At 34.4% G+C, this 17,563-nt stretch overlaps 2 protein-coding genes across 2 annotated transcripts; both read right to left on the reverse strand.

The window, feature by feature from the left end:
* Positions 1-4,779: 4,779 nt before the first annotated feature.
* On the reverse strand, positions 4,780-11,087 carry LOC106368533 (protein transport protein SEC31 homolog B). Its single transcript, XM_048741414.1, has 22 exons — positions 10,634-11,087; positions 10,462-10,507; positions 10,248-10,370; positions 10,070-10,166; positions 9,933-9,969; positions 9,745-9,850; positions 9,603-9,660; positions 9,397-9,494; positions 9,196-9,315; positions 8,859-8,901; positions 8,617-8,738; positions 8,410-8,537; positions 7,762-8,314; positions 7,563-7,655; positions 7,207-7,392; positions 6,914-7,127; positions 6,779-6,834; positions 6,506-6,670; positions 5,948-6,079; positions 5,590-5,866; positions 5,180-5,418; positions 4,780-5,083 (listed from the first exon to the last, which is right to left on the reverse strand). Exons 1-22 carry the CDS (start codon positions 10,948-10,950, stop codon positions 4,994-4,996), a joined length of 3,300 nt encoding a protein of 1,099 aa, XP_048597371.1. The 5' UTR covers positions 10,951-11,087; the 3' UTR covers positions 4,780-4,993.
* A 1,009-nt stretch (positions 11,088-12,096) lies between these two features.
* LOC106368532 (ferrochelatase-2, chloroplastic) lies at positions 12,097-15,692 on the reverse strand. The gene is made up of 10 exons (XM_013808526.3): positions 15,410-15,692; positions 15,047-15,311; positions 14,822-14,965; positions 14,456-14,557; positions 14,129-14,232; positions 13,913-14,039; positions 13,499-13,651; positions 13,179-13,279; positions 12,894-13,095; positions 12,097-12,545 (listed from the first exon to the last, which is right to left on the reverse strand). The coding sequence occupies exons 1-10, from the start codon at positions 15,475-15,477 to the stop codon at positions 12,324-12,326; spliced, it is 1,488 nt and encodes a 495-aa protein (XP_013663980.1). The 5' UTR covers positions 15,478-15,692; the 3' UTR covers positions 12,097-12,323.
* Between the last annotated feature and the right edge of the window lie 1,871 nt (positions 15,693-17,563).

The raw sequence follows: 17,563 nt of genomic DNA on the forward strand, positions 1-17,563 counted from the left end.
GGCATAAAATATAGTTTTACATTTTAATATTACAAATTTTTGAAAATTATAAATAATATGTAAACATACAACACAAAAAATAGAAAAACTACATTAAACATATGTAAGATTACCATTTTTCACTTAAAAAAAAAAGACGGCTTATCTCCATAATGTAACATTACCGTTTTATACAAAAAAAAACAAAAAACATTATATATAATTTCAAAAATAATAAATATATGTAAACATACAACATAAAAAATAGAAATACTACATTAAACATATGTAAGATTACCATTTTACATTTTTATTTAAAAATAATAATATGCAAACATACAACACTCTACTAATAAAAGAGACCTTTTGAGGCTCCATAGAGCGTCTACATCAGCAAAAAAAATTTCTCTCGAAAGATGACATGTGGCATAAAATATAGTTTTACATTTTAATATTACAAATTTTTGAAAATTATAAATAATATGTAAACATACAATACAAAAAATATAAAAACTACATTAAACATATGTAAGATTACCATTTTTCACTTAAAGAAAAAGACGGCTTATCTCCATAATGTAACATTACCGTTTTATACAAAAAAAACAAAAAACATTATATATAATTTTAAAAATAATAAATATATGTAAACATACAACATAAAAATAGAAATACTGCATTAAACATATGTAAGATTACCATTTTACATTTTTATTTAAAAATAATAATATGCAAACATACATCATAAAAAATGGAAAAACTACATTAATTAAACATATGTAAGATTACCATTTTTCACTAAAAAAGACGGCTTATCTCCATAATGTAATATTACTATTTTGTAAAAAAATATTATATATAATTTCGAAAATAATAAATAATATGTAAACATACAACATAAAAAATGGAAATACTACATTAAACATATGTAAGATTACCATTTTACATTTAAAAATAACAATAATATGTAAACACACAACATAAAAAAATAGAAAAACTACATTAAACATATGTAAAATTACAATTTTCACTAAAAAAACGGCTTATTTCCATAATGTAACATTACCATTATATAAAAAAAGAAAAAAAACATAAATATAACTATTTGACTATTTGTCCAAGTTCTTCTATTAAACATTGCCGCTTTACACTAAAAATGGAAAAATACATTAAGATTTAAACATCTATCTTAAAATATAAAATATATAAATTAACTAAATATAAAGTATAAGAAAGAGAAATACTCAATATATAGAAAAATAAATAATAAGTAAATATTATAAATATACAAATTATATATACAATAATAAGTAAATGCACAATTTATAAAAAATGGAAAGAGTATATTAAATATTAAACATCTATCTTAAAATGTAAAATATAGATATTAAGTAAATAGAAAGTATAAGAAAAAGAAATACACAACTTAAAAACAATGGAAAAAGTATATTAAGATTTAAGCATCCATCTTAAAATGTAAAATATAGATATTACGCAAATAGAAAGTATAAGAAAAGGAAATACACAATTTAAAAAAATGGACAAAGTACATTAGTATTTAAACATCTATCTTAAAATGTAAATCTATCTTAAAATATAAAATTATTAGTAAATAGAAAGTATAAGAAATAGAAATACACAATATAAAAAAATAAGTATATAATATAAGTAAATACCCAATTTAAAAAATGGAAAATTACATTAAGTTTTAAAAATATATCTTAAAATTTAAAATATAGATATTACGTAAATAGAAAGTATAACAAATGAAAATATACAATTTTTAAAAAATGAAAAACGTACATTAAAATTTAAACATCTATATTAAAATGTAAAATAGAGATATTAAGTAAATAAAAAGTACAAGAAATAGAAATACATATACCGGAAAATAAATAATAAGTAAATAATAAGTAAATAATGTAAATATATAATATATGAATTATATATATAATAATAAGTAAATACACAACAAAATTTAAAAAATGGAAAAAGTTCATTAAGCATTAATCATCTATCTTAAAATGTAAAATATATAATATAAGGAAATACACAATTTAAAAAATGGAAAAAGTACATTAAAATTTAAATATCTATTTTAAAATATAAAATATAGATATTACGTAAAAAAATAAGAAATGGAAATAAACATTTAAAAAAATGGAAAAAGTATATTAAGATTTAAACATCTATCTTAAAATGTACATCTATCTTAAAATGGTAATAAATTATATAAAAATGGAAATACCACATTAAAAAAAAGTATAGTTTTTCATCAAGAAAGTCTCTATAAAACTCATTATACCATCAACATCAACCTCACACTATCAAGGAAAGCTTCAAAGCACTCAAGCAAAAAAATGGTTCCACCATTAACTCTTGCCGTCCCAAAAAATTTTAATAACCTTGAAGGAGATTTTTTATAAGAACGAACTTTTTATTAGGTGGATTCATTGTTGGGAACCCCGCAACTTCCAAAGGGCAAACTTATTCATGGGAATTGAATTGTTTTTCATAGACTCAAAGGTATTCTTACAAATTTAAATTAATCTAATCCATAATTTTATTGTTAATATTCATACTAACTCTTTCATGATCAAACCATTACAGTTAATATCCATTCAAGCGTTTATCCCGGAACACTTCCTTCCTCGCCGAATCAGGTATTAGTTCATGTTGGTTTAGTATTGTTTTTGGTTTATTAACCGGTTTAGGATGGTCATATTGTAAATATAATTTAAGTTGATTTAGCATATATTATGCTTAAAATAACTTAAATTAAATAATAGTAATTATGCTTAAAATATAATTGTAGAGAGTTTTCAAATATAGTTTACAGAACATTATAGGTGATGAATTTAATTTATTAAATTCATTTATTACTTCAAACTAAGTTTTTTTTTTAAACATACTGAGTTATAAATATCAATGATGGATTGATGAGTATAACATGAAGACAAAAATATAATTATTTGATTTTCAAGATAAGAAATTCAGCTTTTCTTCAGTTACTCAATATATAACATCTTAAATTATTTTTTAAAACATACACATAATTTATATATATAGATTAATCTTCCAAACTTAAACTATTATGTTATATATGAATAATGTTTTTAAATAAAAATAATTTCTGATTTAAAAAAAATAAAAACAACAAATGGTTATTTTCAAATAATGGATGTAATTTACATTATACTATCATTTAACAAGTATTAGATACGTTTTGATATATCATTATTTTCTATTTCCAGAAAACAATAAATTGTTAAACATCAATATCATCTAGGTTAAGTATACGAACAAAACAAATTCAAACATCACAAAAAATATTTACATAAACATTATAATACAATAATTTAATCAAAAAATACAATTCAAAAAGAGAATATTCAAAAGAATAGTTATATACTTAATATTTGAAAATCAAAGATATTTTTGCTAAAATTGTACTTACCTGGCCAAGGAGATCAACCATCTTTTTACGGATCGATCGATTGTTGAGCATGTGATCGATCCGAAAATACTCTGCAGTTTAATTAAATATCTAAAACATTTATTTCAACACTCAACAGATAGTTTTGCTAAATATGATAATTAGATAGCCAACAAAATTACAAAAAAATATTTAAATAGTAAAAATATGTTAATTGAACGTGTTAAAATTTAAAATAAATTTTAATTATGACATGCATCTTAAGATTTATAAAAAATATATATCATAACCTAAATATAAATAATTTAACAACTTAAATTAGAAAAAAATAAAAATCCCGGGCGTAGCCCGGGTTAATCCCTAGTCTAAATATATAAAGAAATGTTCGCCTCTCTCCCGTGAAGCCACGTCATCAAATCGTGCGTTCTGGGAGTGACACGTGTCTCATTTTATATTTAGGGCCAAAATAAATGAATGCAGTTAAGGGTAATTGAACCCAGCACCTCTAGCACTGGTAATTTCTCTTAGAACCACTAGGCTAAAATCACTTTTTATAAATATGTCGCCGCGAAAATACTTATTATCGTGTCAGCTGGAAGCCTATGCTTCTTCTGCTTGTGGCCAGGGCCGACACTGAACTGACGTCAAGATGAAGATCGTGAAGTTAAAAACTTTGTTCCAAACAGTTTTGCAATGTTTCTAACCTTTATAACTTGATGCATATAATATGTATCAAAATACATTTGTTGTACACGCTTTTATTTGTTTTGTTTTTAAAAGAAAGTATTTAGAGTTATAAATGTTTTGTGCCAGTGAAGTAATGGTTGAAAAATCTCTTTACATATGTCATTTTAAAATAACACCCAACTTCTATATATAGTCAATACATATGTGCATGTTATATTCTAAACTAAATATTAATATAGAAAATATTTTTTTTAGTCTACAAGCAAATGTTGTAGAGCAAGTATGCATTATACAAAATAATATATATTTAAAATCCATACACAAAAACATAAAAGTTGTTATAGGCTTCTTTCTGACACATGCACACTCCGCTATGAATAAAAATTAAAAAAAAAACAGTATTATCATCAAACTTTATCATAAATCCACATTTGTACATCTATAATTATGAGTTGGACAATTAGTTAATTTGATACAATACCAAAGCAAGAATAATCGAAAAACAACTATACCACCGTATACTAATAAGCAAGGCATAACAGATAACTAAATTCTTGAATCTTAAAACAAATTTCAACTCGAGCATTTAGTGAATATCAAATTAACTAATATCCCGCCCGTAGGGCGGACCAACCCTAGTAAATTATATAGCAAAGCTAAAAGAAAATTCGTAGAAAGAAAAAGAAAAAGAGACATAATATACTCGTCCGGTAAGGTAAAACCAAAAACAAGAGAATGTCAATCAAGCAATCTGATCTATCTTATCTATAGAACAAATGGGGCAATAAAAACAGAGACTGCGTATTAAAAGAGAATTAAGAAAGCCAAAAAGAAATCTGATACACGTCACACCTGTGGGTTTATAATTCACTAAACCACGAAATGAGAAAATCATCGCACACTTTGCCTGGCCTTGATCATCCGCTTTAGCGTCGACAGCCAGAAGTTGCATTCATCCCATTCGCTGGTCGTCAGAAGTACCTGTCCCCAGAGTGTAAGGAAAAAACACTTTATGCTTCTTTCGCTTTGCTAAAGCACTAAATAGCAAGTAACCATAGATGTGCTTCACTAACTCACCTGCAGCTGAAGGGCTGCACCGAAGTCATGACTGTCCAGAGCATGGCAGAGCTGCGCGAGTTTGTCTGCAGCATTCTTGGAGATATCTCCGCTATTGAGTTTCACAAACAGAGCACCTAATTTTCTTGAGTTGTCTTCTATCTCACGCTTTTTGGAAGGATTTGCACGTGCGCCTCCCAGTGCTTCCGATGTTTCATTGAATAGCCTTGTCAATGTTGCTATCACAGGTTTTTGGTGGGCTGGATCAGAGTTTACAAGTGACCATTTGAATTTACGTCAGAAAACAAAACAAACAAATGACGTTTTTATTTTTAAAAAAATTCTATCTAGTGGAGTTTTTTTTTTATAATCTAATCTTAGTATATTTCAATTATAAGTTCCGAAATGCCTAATGTCACGTTGTAGAATACCTGGGACGTTTGAAGTATCTGCAGTCTGAACAGTTGGTAGCGGAGCTGCAGGGGCAGGGGTCGCCTGCTGCGTTAGAGGACTTGCTGGTTGCACAGAACCTATAACAGATCTTGGAGCAACTCCTGGAGCTGACATAGGCGTAAATCCTATGGCTCCAGCTCCTGGAGCAACGGCTTGGGGCATCATTGGGTTAAGATTTTGCCCAACTTGTGAGGGGCCAGGAGGTACATATGAATTTGGAGCGGGGGGAACAGGGTATGCATTGTTGGATGGTCCCTGATGACATATATGTTAGTTTAGTTAAAACTAAAATTGCAGGAAACATCAAAACAACAAGTCATAAAAAGGTTCACATACCGTGAACGAATGAAAACCAACGAATGGCTGCTGATATTGGTCTGCGTTCTTCAGTGCAGGGGGAGTTGAAGGAACAAAAGTGGTTCTCATGGATGGCTGAGCATTGCTTGCAGGAGCCGGAGGATAAGACGGCTGCATATACACACACACAAAGTCAACAAATTGGCCAATGAAGCCTATATATAAGAAACAAAACGCATCCCCATCACAAACGTTTTTCACGACCTCTAGGCTATAGATTTTACACGATGGAAGTGAAACAAAGGTTTACATGGCCTTAAGCGGATGAAATGTTCGGTTGAGGATTTTTTTTTTCTTCATAGAAACAGAACTATAATCTATCCCAACAACATATGACTCAAAAATTCACACAAAAGAAGAGAGACCAGAGCACCACGTATATAATCTAGATTTCGTCTAGACTTGGATCAATACCCTATACAGAAAGAGAAGTTCCTAATCATTATGAATATTGCCAGATTAGGGTGACCAATAATGCATTATGGTGTAACGAAGAATTAGAAAAAGGAAATGCAACAAAGCCAAAATTTAAGAAACCTGCGGAGCTGGCTGAGCTTGGTGAGGCATAAACATGGTTGATTGCTGCATGGGCGCATGTGAAGCTGAGGGAACATATCCTCCGACATAAGAATCAGTGTATGGTTGCTGATACTGATTATCATATGGGTTACTAAGAACGTTTGGTTGCGCCTGAGTTGGCTCCTAAACCACAGAAGAATAAGGCTAAGCATGTTATCCGTAAAAGCTACGGATTCCAGAGAGTTTCAAGCTCCGATGTAAAGATAGTTGCAGACTATAAAAGAAGGAGACCTGATTATACGGTATGGTGCTTTGAAGCTGAGTGCCTGAAGCTGCAGTGTTAGTCTCTGCAGATGCAATATAAGATGGTAGTTTTGTCATCAGAATTCATTCTCTTAAAATGAACTAACACTACTGCATACGTACCAGGCTCTGAAGAAAGAGAAATACGGTCGCGTAATATGGAAAGTTCAGGTGACAAGCCACCAGAATCAAGAACTTTCAAGTACTTCATTGCCGTTGTAAGAAGCCCTTGGCTGGCCAATATCTCAGCATAACTCTCAAATAGTTTACATAGAGATGCGCTGAACTTTTTGTTGCCAGTTGCCAAAGCAAGGACAAGAGTCTTCTCCATAAGATCCTATCAAAAGAAAAGGGCACAAGAATATGAGCAGAGAAGCCTAACTAATTATGCACAAAACATGGTAAGTGATACACACTTGAAGAAGCTCGGCATAAGATCTTCCATCGCGATCGTTTGCAAGGCTCCTCGACCAAATTTCTACTGTTCTGTCAACATTGCCTGCGCATATGTAGCAGAAAACTGCAGCCAAAGTGTTACCAGCAGCCAGCAACTTTGAGGCAAGGACATCGCAAAGGCTGGCCCATTGTTCTCCTTGTGCAAACTGTTTGCCAATCAATATAAAAGCAGCATTCACTACAAAGTGGTTTTATAGTGGCCAAACCTAAGTAGCAGTTACATGCATCATGTATCACTTTACATTGTTTGAAGAGCTAAAGTGAGAAGAGAATATATTTTGATATGGCATGAAAAGAAAGAGTTTGACAAACTTACAGTACAGAGAAGAGCAAGAGTTTCTTTCCAGAACTTAAGCGACCTTGTATAGATAAGGCTCGTGAGATCGTTGTTCACCATCGCAGAAACAATCTGAAAACAGATTAACATACAGTAGTTAAGAGGCTTTGCAACCATAAAAAGGGATGTCGATTGCACTTGTCTACATATCAAGTTTGAAAGGAATATATGTATATACCTTCATGTAAGGCGCACCACTCGTCTTCAAATATTTCTCACGAGTACTCTCCCACAATGATGTACCACCAACATGAGCTATAACTAAAGCATCAGCCATCTTATTTGCAGATATACACTGATCCACCGCTTCATTGTAATTTCCAACAACTAAAGCACGCTGGATGGCATCATCAAATACTTTGTCAGAATCTTCTTCCTCTTCTTCTGGTATTTCTTGAGTTTCTTCCACTTTGGCAGAAGAATCTGTCTCAGGAAGCATAAAATCTTTAGAGGATGTAGATACGGGTGTATCCGGTTTAGAAGGAAAGTTGTCGAAAAAGTCTTCTCCATTGTCCATAGCAAATGCAGCTGCCTCGTTAATTTTCACAGGCTCAGGTGCAGTATCCTCTAATCCAATGCCATTCAGATCTGACGAGAGCCCATCTACTGCATGATCCTTTTCCACAGAAGGTAAACTAAAGCCAAGATGGCTGATCAACTTTGTCCTTGTCGTTCCTTCCTCTTCGAACATGATTTTCAGCAAGCTCCATGTCTCCTTCTCCTCTTCGGATCTGCGAAATCAGTTAATTGAAAGAGAGAGAATTTAGTTGTCTTGTGACTTTGTTAAGGGCGAATATGAACATTTTCAATCACAAGGATGACATACTCAGTCTCTTCAGATTTCTTCTCACATACACCCCTTAGAGAAGTTTTATCTCCATTTTCTATGGCGGTTTCAAATTCAGAAGTTCGACTCACCAAACTCTGTTCAGTTACCAGGCTGTGCAAAAACACCTGAGCATGACATTTAGTCAAACAAAAAGTGACGAAGAAAAGGGTATAACAGAAGATAGCATCATTCCTAAAAACCTACCTCAGACGGAATGCTTGAGGCCCCCTTCGGAGGAGCCTTTGCGTGAAACGATACAAGCTTTCCCCCAAATCCAAAAGATGCACCAACCGGGCGCTTATACCATTTTGGTGCTCTTAAAGGAGCTGCATGAAGATGATTATAAGAAGTCATGTAGGTTCTGGTGCTATTTCATCCTCCCAACATAGGAATGCTAAAAATAATTAACTGTAAACACATTGTTCAGAATGGGTAGATGACATTACCAGTACTGAAATTATTCTCTTCAGCACCATAGCGACTGCAACCCTGCAACAAAGCGTTGAACATATTTTCAAATTATCCTTGGTAGGGAAAAGGGAGATCGACCAACATGCTTTGCTAGTAAGGTAATTCTCCAACGTAAAGTGCATAAGACTGAACACTAAACATTTAATCACCAGTAAAGACACAAACTGAAACCCAAATCTACAACAATACCGGGAAAGAAAAACAAGTCAATAAGGCTGAATTCACAGGTTCGTTTTCTAATATGCCTCACACGTCAATTTTCATCTACAACAGAACAAAGTACACATACTGAAGGGCAAACTACCAAGATACCTCGATATTGTAGATGCCAATTTTCCCGTCAAATGAAGATGCTGATATAACTCCAGGAATCTTTGGGTACCAATGAACATCAAAATTCCAGTTGTTGCCAGCAGGTAACTCAGCCACAATCTGATAATAGTTGGAACAAGTTCAGTCAAAATGACGTTTAGCTAGCAAATAATGCATCTCTCATCAGTTCCTGATCCCTACCTCTGCTGTATTAGTGTCCCAGCAAATAGTTCGGTTGTCCTTAGCACAGGTAAGAAGATATGAACTGTCACTCGGACACCACTCCATTGCAATCACACCTGTAAGATAAGAAGCGTCACCACTAGAGAGAATGAAGTCAACAGGACCATGAGACCACAAAAGACTGTGTTATACAGCGTGTTCATAGCAAATGATTTGAAAAATACCTTTTTGGTGTCCAGTAAACTCGCGCACAGGTGACATTGTGTTTCTCATGTCCCAGAGCTGATTATGTATTACCTTACGTTACTAAAACGAACCAAAACGTAAAGAACTATATGAAGCAAGGGCATTAGATTATTCCATTACCTTGAGAGTAGGTGAGCTGTCGTCATCTGAAGCAACCATAATCTGAGTAGCAATGTCAGGGTTCCATTGTAAAACAGAGCACCGGCGACGAACTGAATCTGCAAAGCTGTTGATTGATAATGTTTCCAGATCAAGGTTTCTGCATAGAGTGGCTCACTAATATCACTTTTGAGAAACTGTATACTTACTTAATAATAGGCTTCTGCTTCCTCAAGTCCCATATTGCTGTGAGGAAACACACACACACAAAAAAAAAAAGTCAACGAAGAGCAGAAGCAGAACAAGAGTATGAAGTAGTAATCAACGAAACCCGTAAAAATCTCACCAGTAGTCCCATTGTAGGAGGTAGATGCTAATATCTGTTGAACTTTTCTATTCCACGATATAAATGAGATTTCACCTTGCGTGGCGGAACCACTACCCTGCACAAAGTTTTTAAGATGCTCTCTCTAGGATTAAAAGGTTCACATTGAGTTGTAAGAGAGGTGGTGGCTTGGTTTTACCTTGAGAAGTGGAAAATGAGAAGGCTCCGAAGGCTTAGCTAAATCCCAAATGCAAATTTCACCATCATCAGCCCCAGAGGCGAGTAGATTTGGGGCGAGTGCATTAAACTCAAGTCCACGAACCTGAAATAAACAGAGACAGGTGGCACGCACACATCAAACGAGGAGTGTTAAAACGCAAGATGATTTTGTAGAAAAGAAAATAACAACTCACAGGTCCTTTGTGAATTGATAGATGTCCAACGAGTGCGGACTGGGAACTGAAAAAAATATTCGCAGTTGTTCGGGTTATAAAAAAAAAAAGAACAGTGATCACTGACGTGGCGATCAATTCAATTTGGACAATGGCTGATAAAAATTTAGCAATGATCGAAAAGAGCACCCACCCGATTAAAGAGAGAGGATTCCACAGATCTATATTCCCATCGACAAGCCCGCCGGCGATAAGGCCCAACGAGAATTCCTCGGATCCAGATCCATTTTTCCCCCACGCGAGTCTGTGGAACCGCTCCGAGCTGGGGATTTCCCCGACCAGCGTCAACTCGCGATCGTCGGACTGAAAATCGAGCTTGAAGATCTCGAGATTGGCGGAAGAGCTAAAGGACAGGTCCACCGCTCCGGCCATGGTTCCGGCGGCCATGTAAGGAGCATCGGGAGCCAGCGCCACGGAGGCGGATCTGCCCACCCCCTTGATGCAAGCCATGATAGAGTAATTGGGATCGGGGAGAGGAAGAAGATTGATGGGATTAGTGTGTGACGGTGTAACGTTGTAATTTGGGGCCTGATAGATGAATGCCGATGACGAAAAAAAATATATATATCTAAGCTATATCCATCTTTGTAAAAAAATATGCAATACATCTTTGTATATTACTATATCTATTTATAATAATTTCAAGTGTATATCTATTCCTAAACAATCTCAATTTTTATTCATTTTTTCTCATTTCTTATTTTTCTTTCTCATTTTATTTGATCCATATTTTATTTTTTTCCAAACACATCGAATAAAATCAAAAGCTTGCGGTAACTCTAGGTCAAGTTCTTACCGCAGCTGATCAGATATAGGCCTGGTACTGTTCGGGTTCGGATCAGAGTTTTCGGATTTTGGTTCTATTTTGTAACACCTCCTAGGTCTTCTAGTAAATTTACAAGTACGGATCGGATTCGGATATAATACTCTAATTTCGGATCGGTTCGATATATTTGAAGTAACAATATATCATTTGGATTCAGGTTATATCGGATCGGTTCAGATATATCCAAAATAAAATCTAAAATTTTAAAGCAAAACACAAGAAATATATTTTTCTTTGTATATAATGGAATATTTAAAGTATTTATTTAAATTTTAAATACTTATTTTTAGATATCATATCCAAATAAATATGAAATTGAATAATTGAAATACATATTTATGTTTCAAATATTTTTATTGTATATTAATTTGTCGGATCAGTTTCTTCGGATATTTTTTCAGGATTTTGGGTTTTTCGAGTTATCCGTTTGGATTCGTTTAATAACACTTCAGTTTGGATATTTTTTGTAACATCCTACAAACTCCATTAAAGTATTTTTTACATTTCTGATCAGGTACGGATCGGATTTTTCGGTTAGGATTCGGGTTATGGAATTTATGCCCAGCCCTAATCAGATATGTCGACTGCACTCACAAATATCCTGGCCAGCAGACAGTTGACATGCCCTAATTCAAATCAGAACAAGAAAACAGGCCACTAGGATTTACTAGTTTTCTTTAGTTTAAAGTAAACTTTAAACAAAACTAACTTCGAACTGATCTTAGGATAATTCTTAGTCCAAAAGCTATCCAGGATCATTACACATATGCTTATCCAAAATGGTTTTATGAAGATGCCATGCATGTCATAATTATTAGACAAATTCAACAAATCTGCTTATCTGCAAAGACTGTAAGAAGATATCAAGTACTTAAAGTCAACATTTTAAGACAGAAAAAGAGAGTTTTAATAACACAGTAGGCCTTATTCCGCAAGCGAAATCAGTCTTAGACTCTTGGATAGCTTTGTAATATATAAGAAGATTGTATGTTCTTTACTAAGATGAAGGCAGAATGCCCCACTGATGCAGAAACCCTTTTCCGGTGGTTACTTCTAGTACCAAGAGTGCGAGCACTGCCAACATTGCTGCTCTTCCGTTCCATGTTTCTGCGCTTCTGGTCCATCCCCATTCCCACATCGTCACTGGAGCTGGCAATTCCCTCCTCTGTGAATCATAGGTCGCCAATAGTTCTTCAACACTCCCCAGCGGTACTAACGACTGCACAATAAACCACACCATACACTTCAATGGGTCGGCTATACATATACAAAAAGCGCACACAAAAGTTCTCCTGGAGTTGCAATTTATGTTTTCGATTACAAAAAATGTTTATAGAACATTAAAACTTTGTTGTTTCATCCCAAACATAATACGGTAGTTTAATATAACGTCGTCATGGTAAAATAACAGTCAACCTCATTTTAAGCCTACCGATGCTCAACTAATGCTATATATGGCTGAGAAAATACTTCCCGCTAAGGAGTTTGGGGACCCATGAACCAAATGAAGTGTAGATAACAGCTTCTTTTGTTGAGCTAGAGTACATAAAAAGACGAAGAGTGTTACCTGTCGAGCTTCAAGGTTTGAGACTGCCATAGCTCCAACATATGGAAGACTTTCCACAACAGCATCTGCTAAGTCAGATATAAACAGAGGCTCTGTTCCTAGCGCAGGCACTCGGCCCCAATTTTTGATACCAGATTTCAAAGCCAACTCTTTATACTCAACATCTATCTCTTCTAGAGTTTCAATGTGCTCGCTCACAAAGCTGTTATATTTAAAGTTTCAATTAACCGAAAGAAACGAATAATAAAAAGTGACAGGATTTGCACAAGAAATACCCCTTTTTACCTTATGGGTACAGCAAGAAGATTTTCAACACCTTTTTTACCAAGTTCAGTGATGGCTTCCTCCGTGTATGGTTTCAGCCATTCCACAGGTCCAACTCTGCTCTGTTGGAATGTTATGCAAAATAATAAGACAGCATAACAGGTGAAATTTGAACAAACAGCTATACTTTCAAAACGCAGCCAATAATTCATATAGAACAAAAACCAGTGACAGTATTAATGAGAAAGTTTTACAAGATAGCTTACCAAAAAAAAATTGTATTATTCAGACATCAAATAAATAGCTTAACACTGATAAAACAAACAGTAAATGAAAAAGACCTGATAAGCGAGCGTGTAAGCGTTGGTTATATTTCTCTTGTCTAATTCTTCCATTATCAGATCGACGCATTCTTCCATCTCTGCCTTGTACGGATCACCAGCTTCTTCAACATATGCAAGAGGCACGCCATGTGCACTGAAAAATATTACAACCTGTAACATATATTTTTGGTTTGAAGGACGTCTTAGGATAGTTGAATAAATTGGCAGTAACCAGAGAGCTACACAAGATTTGAAAATTCTTTCTTCTACTAGAGAAAAAAATTCAACACATAGGGAACAGACACAGATCTAAGAAAAGAGAATAAACACAAGAAAAATTCAGGAAAAAATGTTTGCAACGGATTGTGAAAATAGCATAGCGAATTGGAAAAAAAAAAAAAGATAATGACTAGAAGTGGAAAGATTTTCGACCTGACTAGGGGAATCAAATTTTCCCAGCTCGTTTTGGATTAAGTTTGCCATTGCCTTTATATATCCCTCCCGCTGATACCAGGATGGTATAACAGTATGCTGCATGTTCACAAGATACTCGTCCTCTCTATGTACATAGTGAGTAAAAAAAAAGGGTAAATAATCAGTAAGATATGGTCATGGCATGTTAAACCCATGTAAGATGTGTAGTCTCACCGGAATATTCTCTCCAAGAGTCTTAGGCTTGAACCACTAGTAGATATCGAAAATTGGGGATAGAGTGGTAAGACAACAAGTTTTGTAATTCCATCTGTTTTTATCTGCAAGAAGAGATAGAAAAATAATAATAATGAGTAAGAATCACATGGTGCAAGCTCAGGTTCAAACGAGATTGTTTAAGGAATAGACAAATACACAAAGGGAGGAGCAGCAAGGGATTTGATTAGTCCAAATAATGTTTGATAAAAAAAGGACAAATACAAACGCAAAGAAAACAAATTGGGTTTGAAAGGATCAAGATACCTAGGAACATATTGAAGATACCTGTTCAATAGCTTCCTCAGTGAATGGATGCCAATAACGCATGCCAACATATACCTTTGCTGGGACGTTTTTTTCCGAAAGGCATTTGCTTATTTCTTCAGCCTGATGAACAAAAGGAGCAAGCTAAATACGTAACAGAACCAAGAACAAAGATAGAATCATAAAAGAAACTACATATGCGCAGGATCACTTATACATTTCGCATAATCTCAATAACCTTCTACTCTTAAACATTTAGATCTCCCACACAAGGCAAGAGAGTTACAAATGTAAAGGAAAATCGAAAAACTTTGCAAGGCCAAAATAGCCATCATATTCGTTGGATAGAATCATCAATTGACTGCAGTCAACAGAGACAAACTTCACCTGTGCATCAGTGATGTGGCGAAGAGGAGAACCACCACCAATCGACGCGTAACCTTCCTTGCTTTTAGGAGCCCTTGCAACGGATATGAACTGTGCCAACGGCTTCTGAAGAAACTGGAACAAGGGCGGCAATCTTATAATATCCTGCCGATAGAAACTGAATCAGCTATTGGCATTACTCAAATACAATATACATCAGAGTTCAGTTGAGTATAAAGATGTTACCGGGTCTGCAAAGAGGTTAAACAAGAAGGGTTGCACATCGTCCAAAGTCTCGGGGCCTCCAAGGTTCAATAACAGCACTCCTATTTTCTCATCACCACTGATCACCCCCGAGGATGATGAAATGTTTTTTGAGGTCACCACCGCTCTCAAAGGCAACGAATGTTTCCCGAGCAGCCGGAGTGGCGAAGTAGCAAACACCTCACTAGGTAATCTTGAGTAGTGCAGCACAGATCTCTGTGAATCGTGACTCGTTTGTGGCAACAGCCTGCATCAAACCAAAACATCAAGATTAGCCTATTCATCTAACGGTTCTAACAAGAAGTATTTGATTCCTAGTTGAAGGGAGGGAGGGGGGGGACTTACGGACGAGGACGAAACGTTGAGTAGGAGCGGGAAGACGAAGCAGATGCACTCATGGCTGGGCAGTTCATTGCGATTGAACTTGAAGAAAAGGAGAAAGGATTTGAAAAAGTAGAGAAAGCAAACTAATGGATTCTCATGGATAGTTTCGTCTCCACCACTGTGGGGGGGAAAGGAAGGAAGACAGCGTTCTCTTGTTTTCCAGATTTTTTTCTTTGCCTTGAGTGATACAGTTCTGATAAAATGAATGGCTTGAGGACGGATGACCACACGCGTCGACACAAGGCTGATAAGTTTTTTTCGACCAGATTGGTTTAAAGGAATAATTTGATAAATATCTCTTGACCAGAAAAAAAAAAAAGAGAAATATCTTATTTATGATTTAAAATCTTTATATATACTTTTCATTTTCTTCTTAGAAATCTATATTTTGTTATATATGTATTTGCTTTCCATATACACCAAATTTTCTCTGTTTAAGTTAACGAGAGACGTATTGTTTAATTTTGTAGTGTCATCCTAATTTTTAAATTATAATTCTAAATTTATCAACAATATCGAATGTTAGAGCTGGCTCAAGAAAACTATAAGCTTCGATCGCAACGATTTTTAAAGTTTTTCTTTAGATGAAATTTTAAATTCATTGATCTGTAAAAAAATAATATTTACATCTCAACCATACTATGAGCTATATAACAAGAATTAAAAATGTAAAAAACATACTATCAATTTTTTTTTTTACATATATCTTTTTTTTTGTCATTGAGTAGCATCAAATATTGTTCACAAGGCAAAGCTTGGATATGAAGAACGAAGAAAAGGAAAAGAAAACAACAACAACAGAACCAGTAGACCTCAAACGAAAAACCCAAAAGTTGGGAAATAAGGAAAGAACATCATCTGGAGAAGCCCTTCCACACGTCAAGGTTTCTGGAAAGAAATCAACGTGGAGCTGCCTCTGCTGATAATAGGGGAGCTAACCATTGAGGCTCATTACTGGCCACGTACGAATGATGACGCAAATCTCTTGTGACGCTTACTGCAATTGCTGAAGCTGCATTGTTACTCGTTACAGAGACCAACTGGAGCTTGCTTCTCATTATAGCCTGCACACTACGTAAGATTTCATAGCAATTTTTGTAGTTGAAAGGAGACAGCAGGGGGTTCTGAATAACCATTGCCGCTTCAGCCGAGGAAAACTCAAAAATCACATTCTTCAGTTTCAAGTCAACCACAGCTGATGTCGCCTAAGCTAAAGCCATTAAGTCCATTTGAACCGCTGATGAAACACAATTGAAAGATCGTCTGCTATGTAACAGAGCTTTACCATGAGCATCCCGGATAATCCAACCTGCTCCACCAAACAGAGAAGAAGAGTCCCATGACGATCCAATGTTACATTTGACCCATGAGACAGGAGGTTTAGACCATAGATGACTCTCCCCAGGGTCCACATGAAGACCTTCCCCAATCTCCTTTTTACATATATCTATGTGTAGTTTTTTTTTTTAAAAAAATTGACCGTTCTTTAACATCATATATATATATATATATATATTTGTTTATCTATGGAATAAAGAAAACACAATTCTCCAAGGTATTTTTTTCTTTGTTCATAATCATAACATATATTTATTTATGGTTTAGTTTGTGGTATGAATAAATCTAATCACGAGAACGATAAATAGAATAAACCAATTGTATGTAGGGGCTTGCAAATAATAGAAGAGTTTTGTGGTTTGGTCTAGTTAAATTAATGATTAAAACGATTATAAGTTTTTTTTAACATTGAAAATTTATGTTATTACAAACTACGAGAAATATTATATAGATGATACTATAGCCGATGAAGATTCACGTCTGATTGCATCATTATGAGTTGCCATATAAGATCTATTTCTGACGGTACTCCTTGCGTTATGCCGAAGATCTCTAGCAGCATTCTCTCCAATATTCTGCATAATTCACCTTTTCCGGAAATTGAAATCTAGACTTTTTGGTGTTAGAAACATTAATGAACCATTGGTTAAATCACTAGACCAAGGGAGCTTTCACAAACGATTATAAATTCCTTTGAAAGGAAAAAGAGAAGCGTCCGGTTTTTGAAATGTCAACTGAGTTGATTCGGCCCAACATAAATTTCGTAAATATTTGAAC

Source organism: Brassica napus, chromosome A9 (genome assembly GCF_020379485.1).
Source record: "Brassica napus cultivar Da-Ae chromosome A9, Da-Ae, whole genome shotgun sequence".
NCBI lineage: Eukaryota > Viridiplantae > Streptophyta > Magnoliopsida > Brassicales > Brassicaceae > Brassica > Brassica napus.

Excerpts from the sequence above, each read along its gene's own strand:
- LOC106368533 (XM_048741414.1), bottom strand. The coding sequence starts at position 10,950 with ATGGCTTGCATCAAGGGGGTGGGCAGATCCGCCTCCGTGGCGCTGGCT. Across the intron at positions 9,970-10,069 it reads CTCCTACAATGGGACTACTG|CAATATGGGACTTGAGGAAG; the intron begins GTGAGATTTTTA and ends GTTTCCTCACAG. Across the intron at positions 5,867-5,947 it reads TTGGTTTTCATTCGTTCACG|GGACCATCCAACAATGCATA; the intron begins GTATGTGAACCT and ends ATATGTCATCAG.
- LOC106368532 (XM_013808526.3), bottom strand. The coding sequence starts at position 15,477 with ATGAACTGCCCAGCCATGAGTGCATCTGCTTCGTCTTCCCGCTCCTAC. Across the intron at positions 14,558-14,821 it reads GCCACATCACTGATGCACAG|GCTGAAGAAATAAGCAAATG; the intron begins GTGAAGTTTGTC and ends TTTGTTCATCAG. Across the intron at positions 13,280-13,498 it reads CTTACACGCTCGCTTATCAG|AGCAGAGTTGGACCTGTGGA; the intron begins GTCTTTTTCATT and ends ACATTCCAACAG.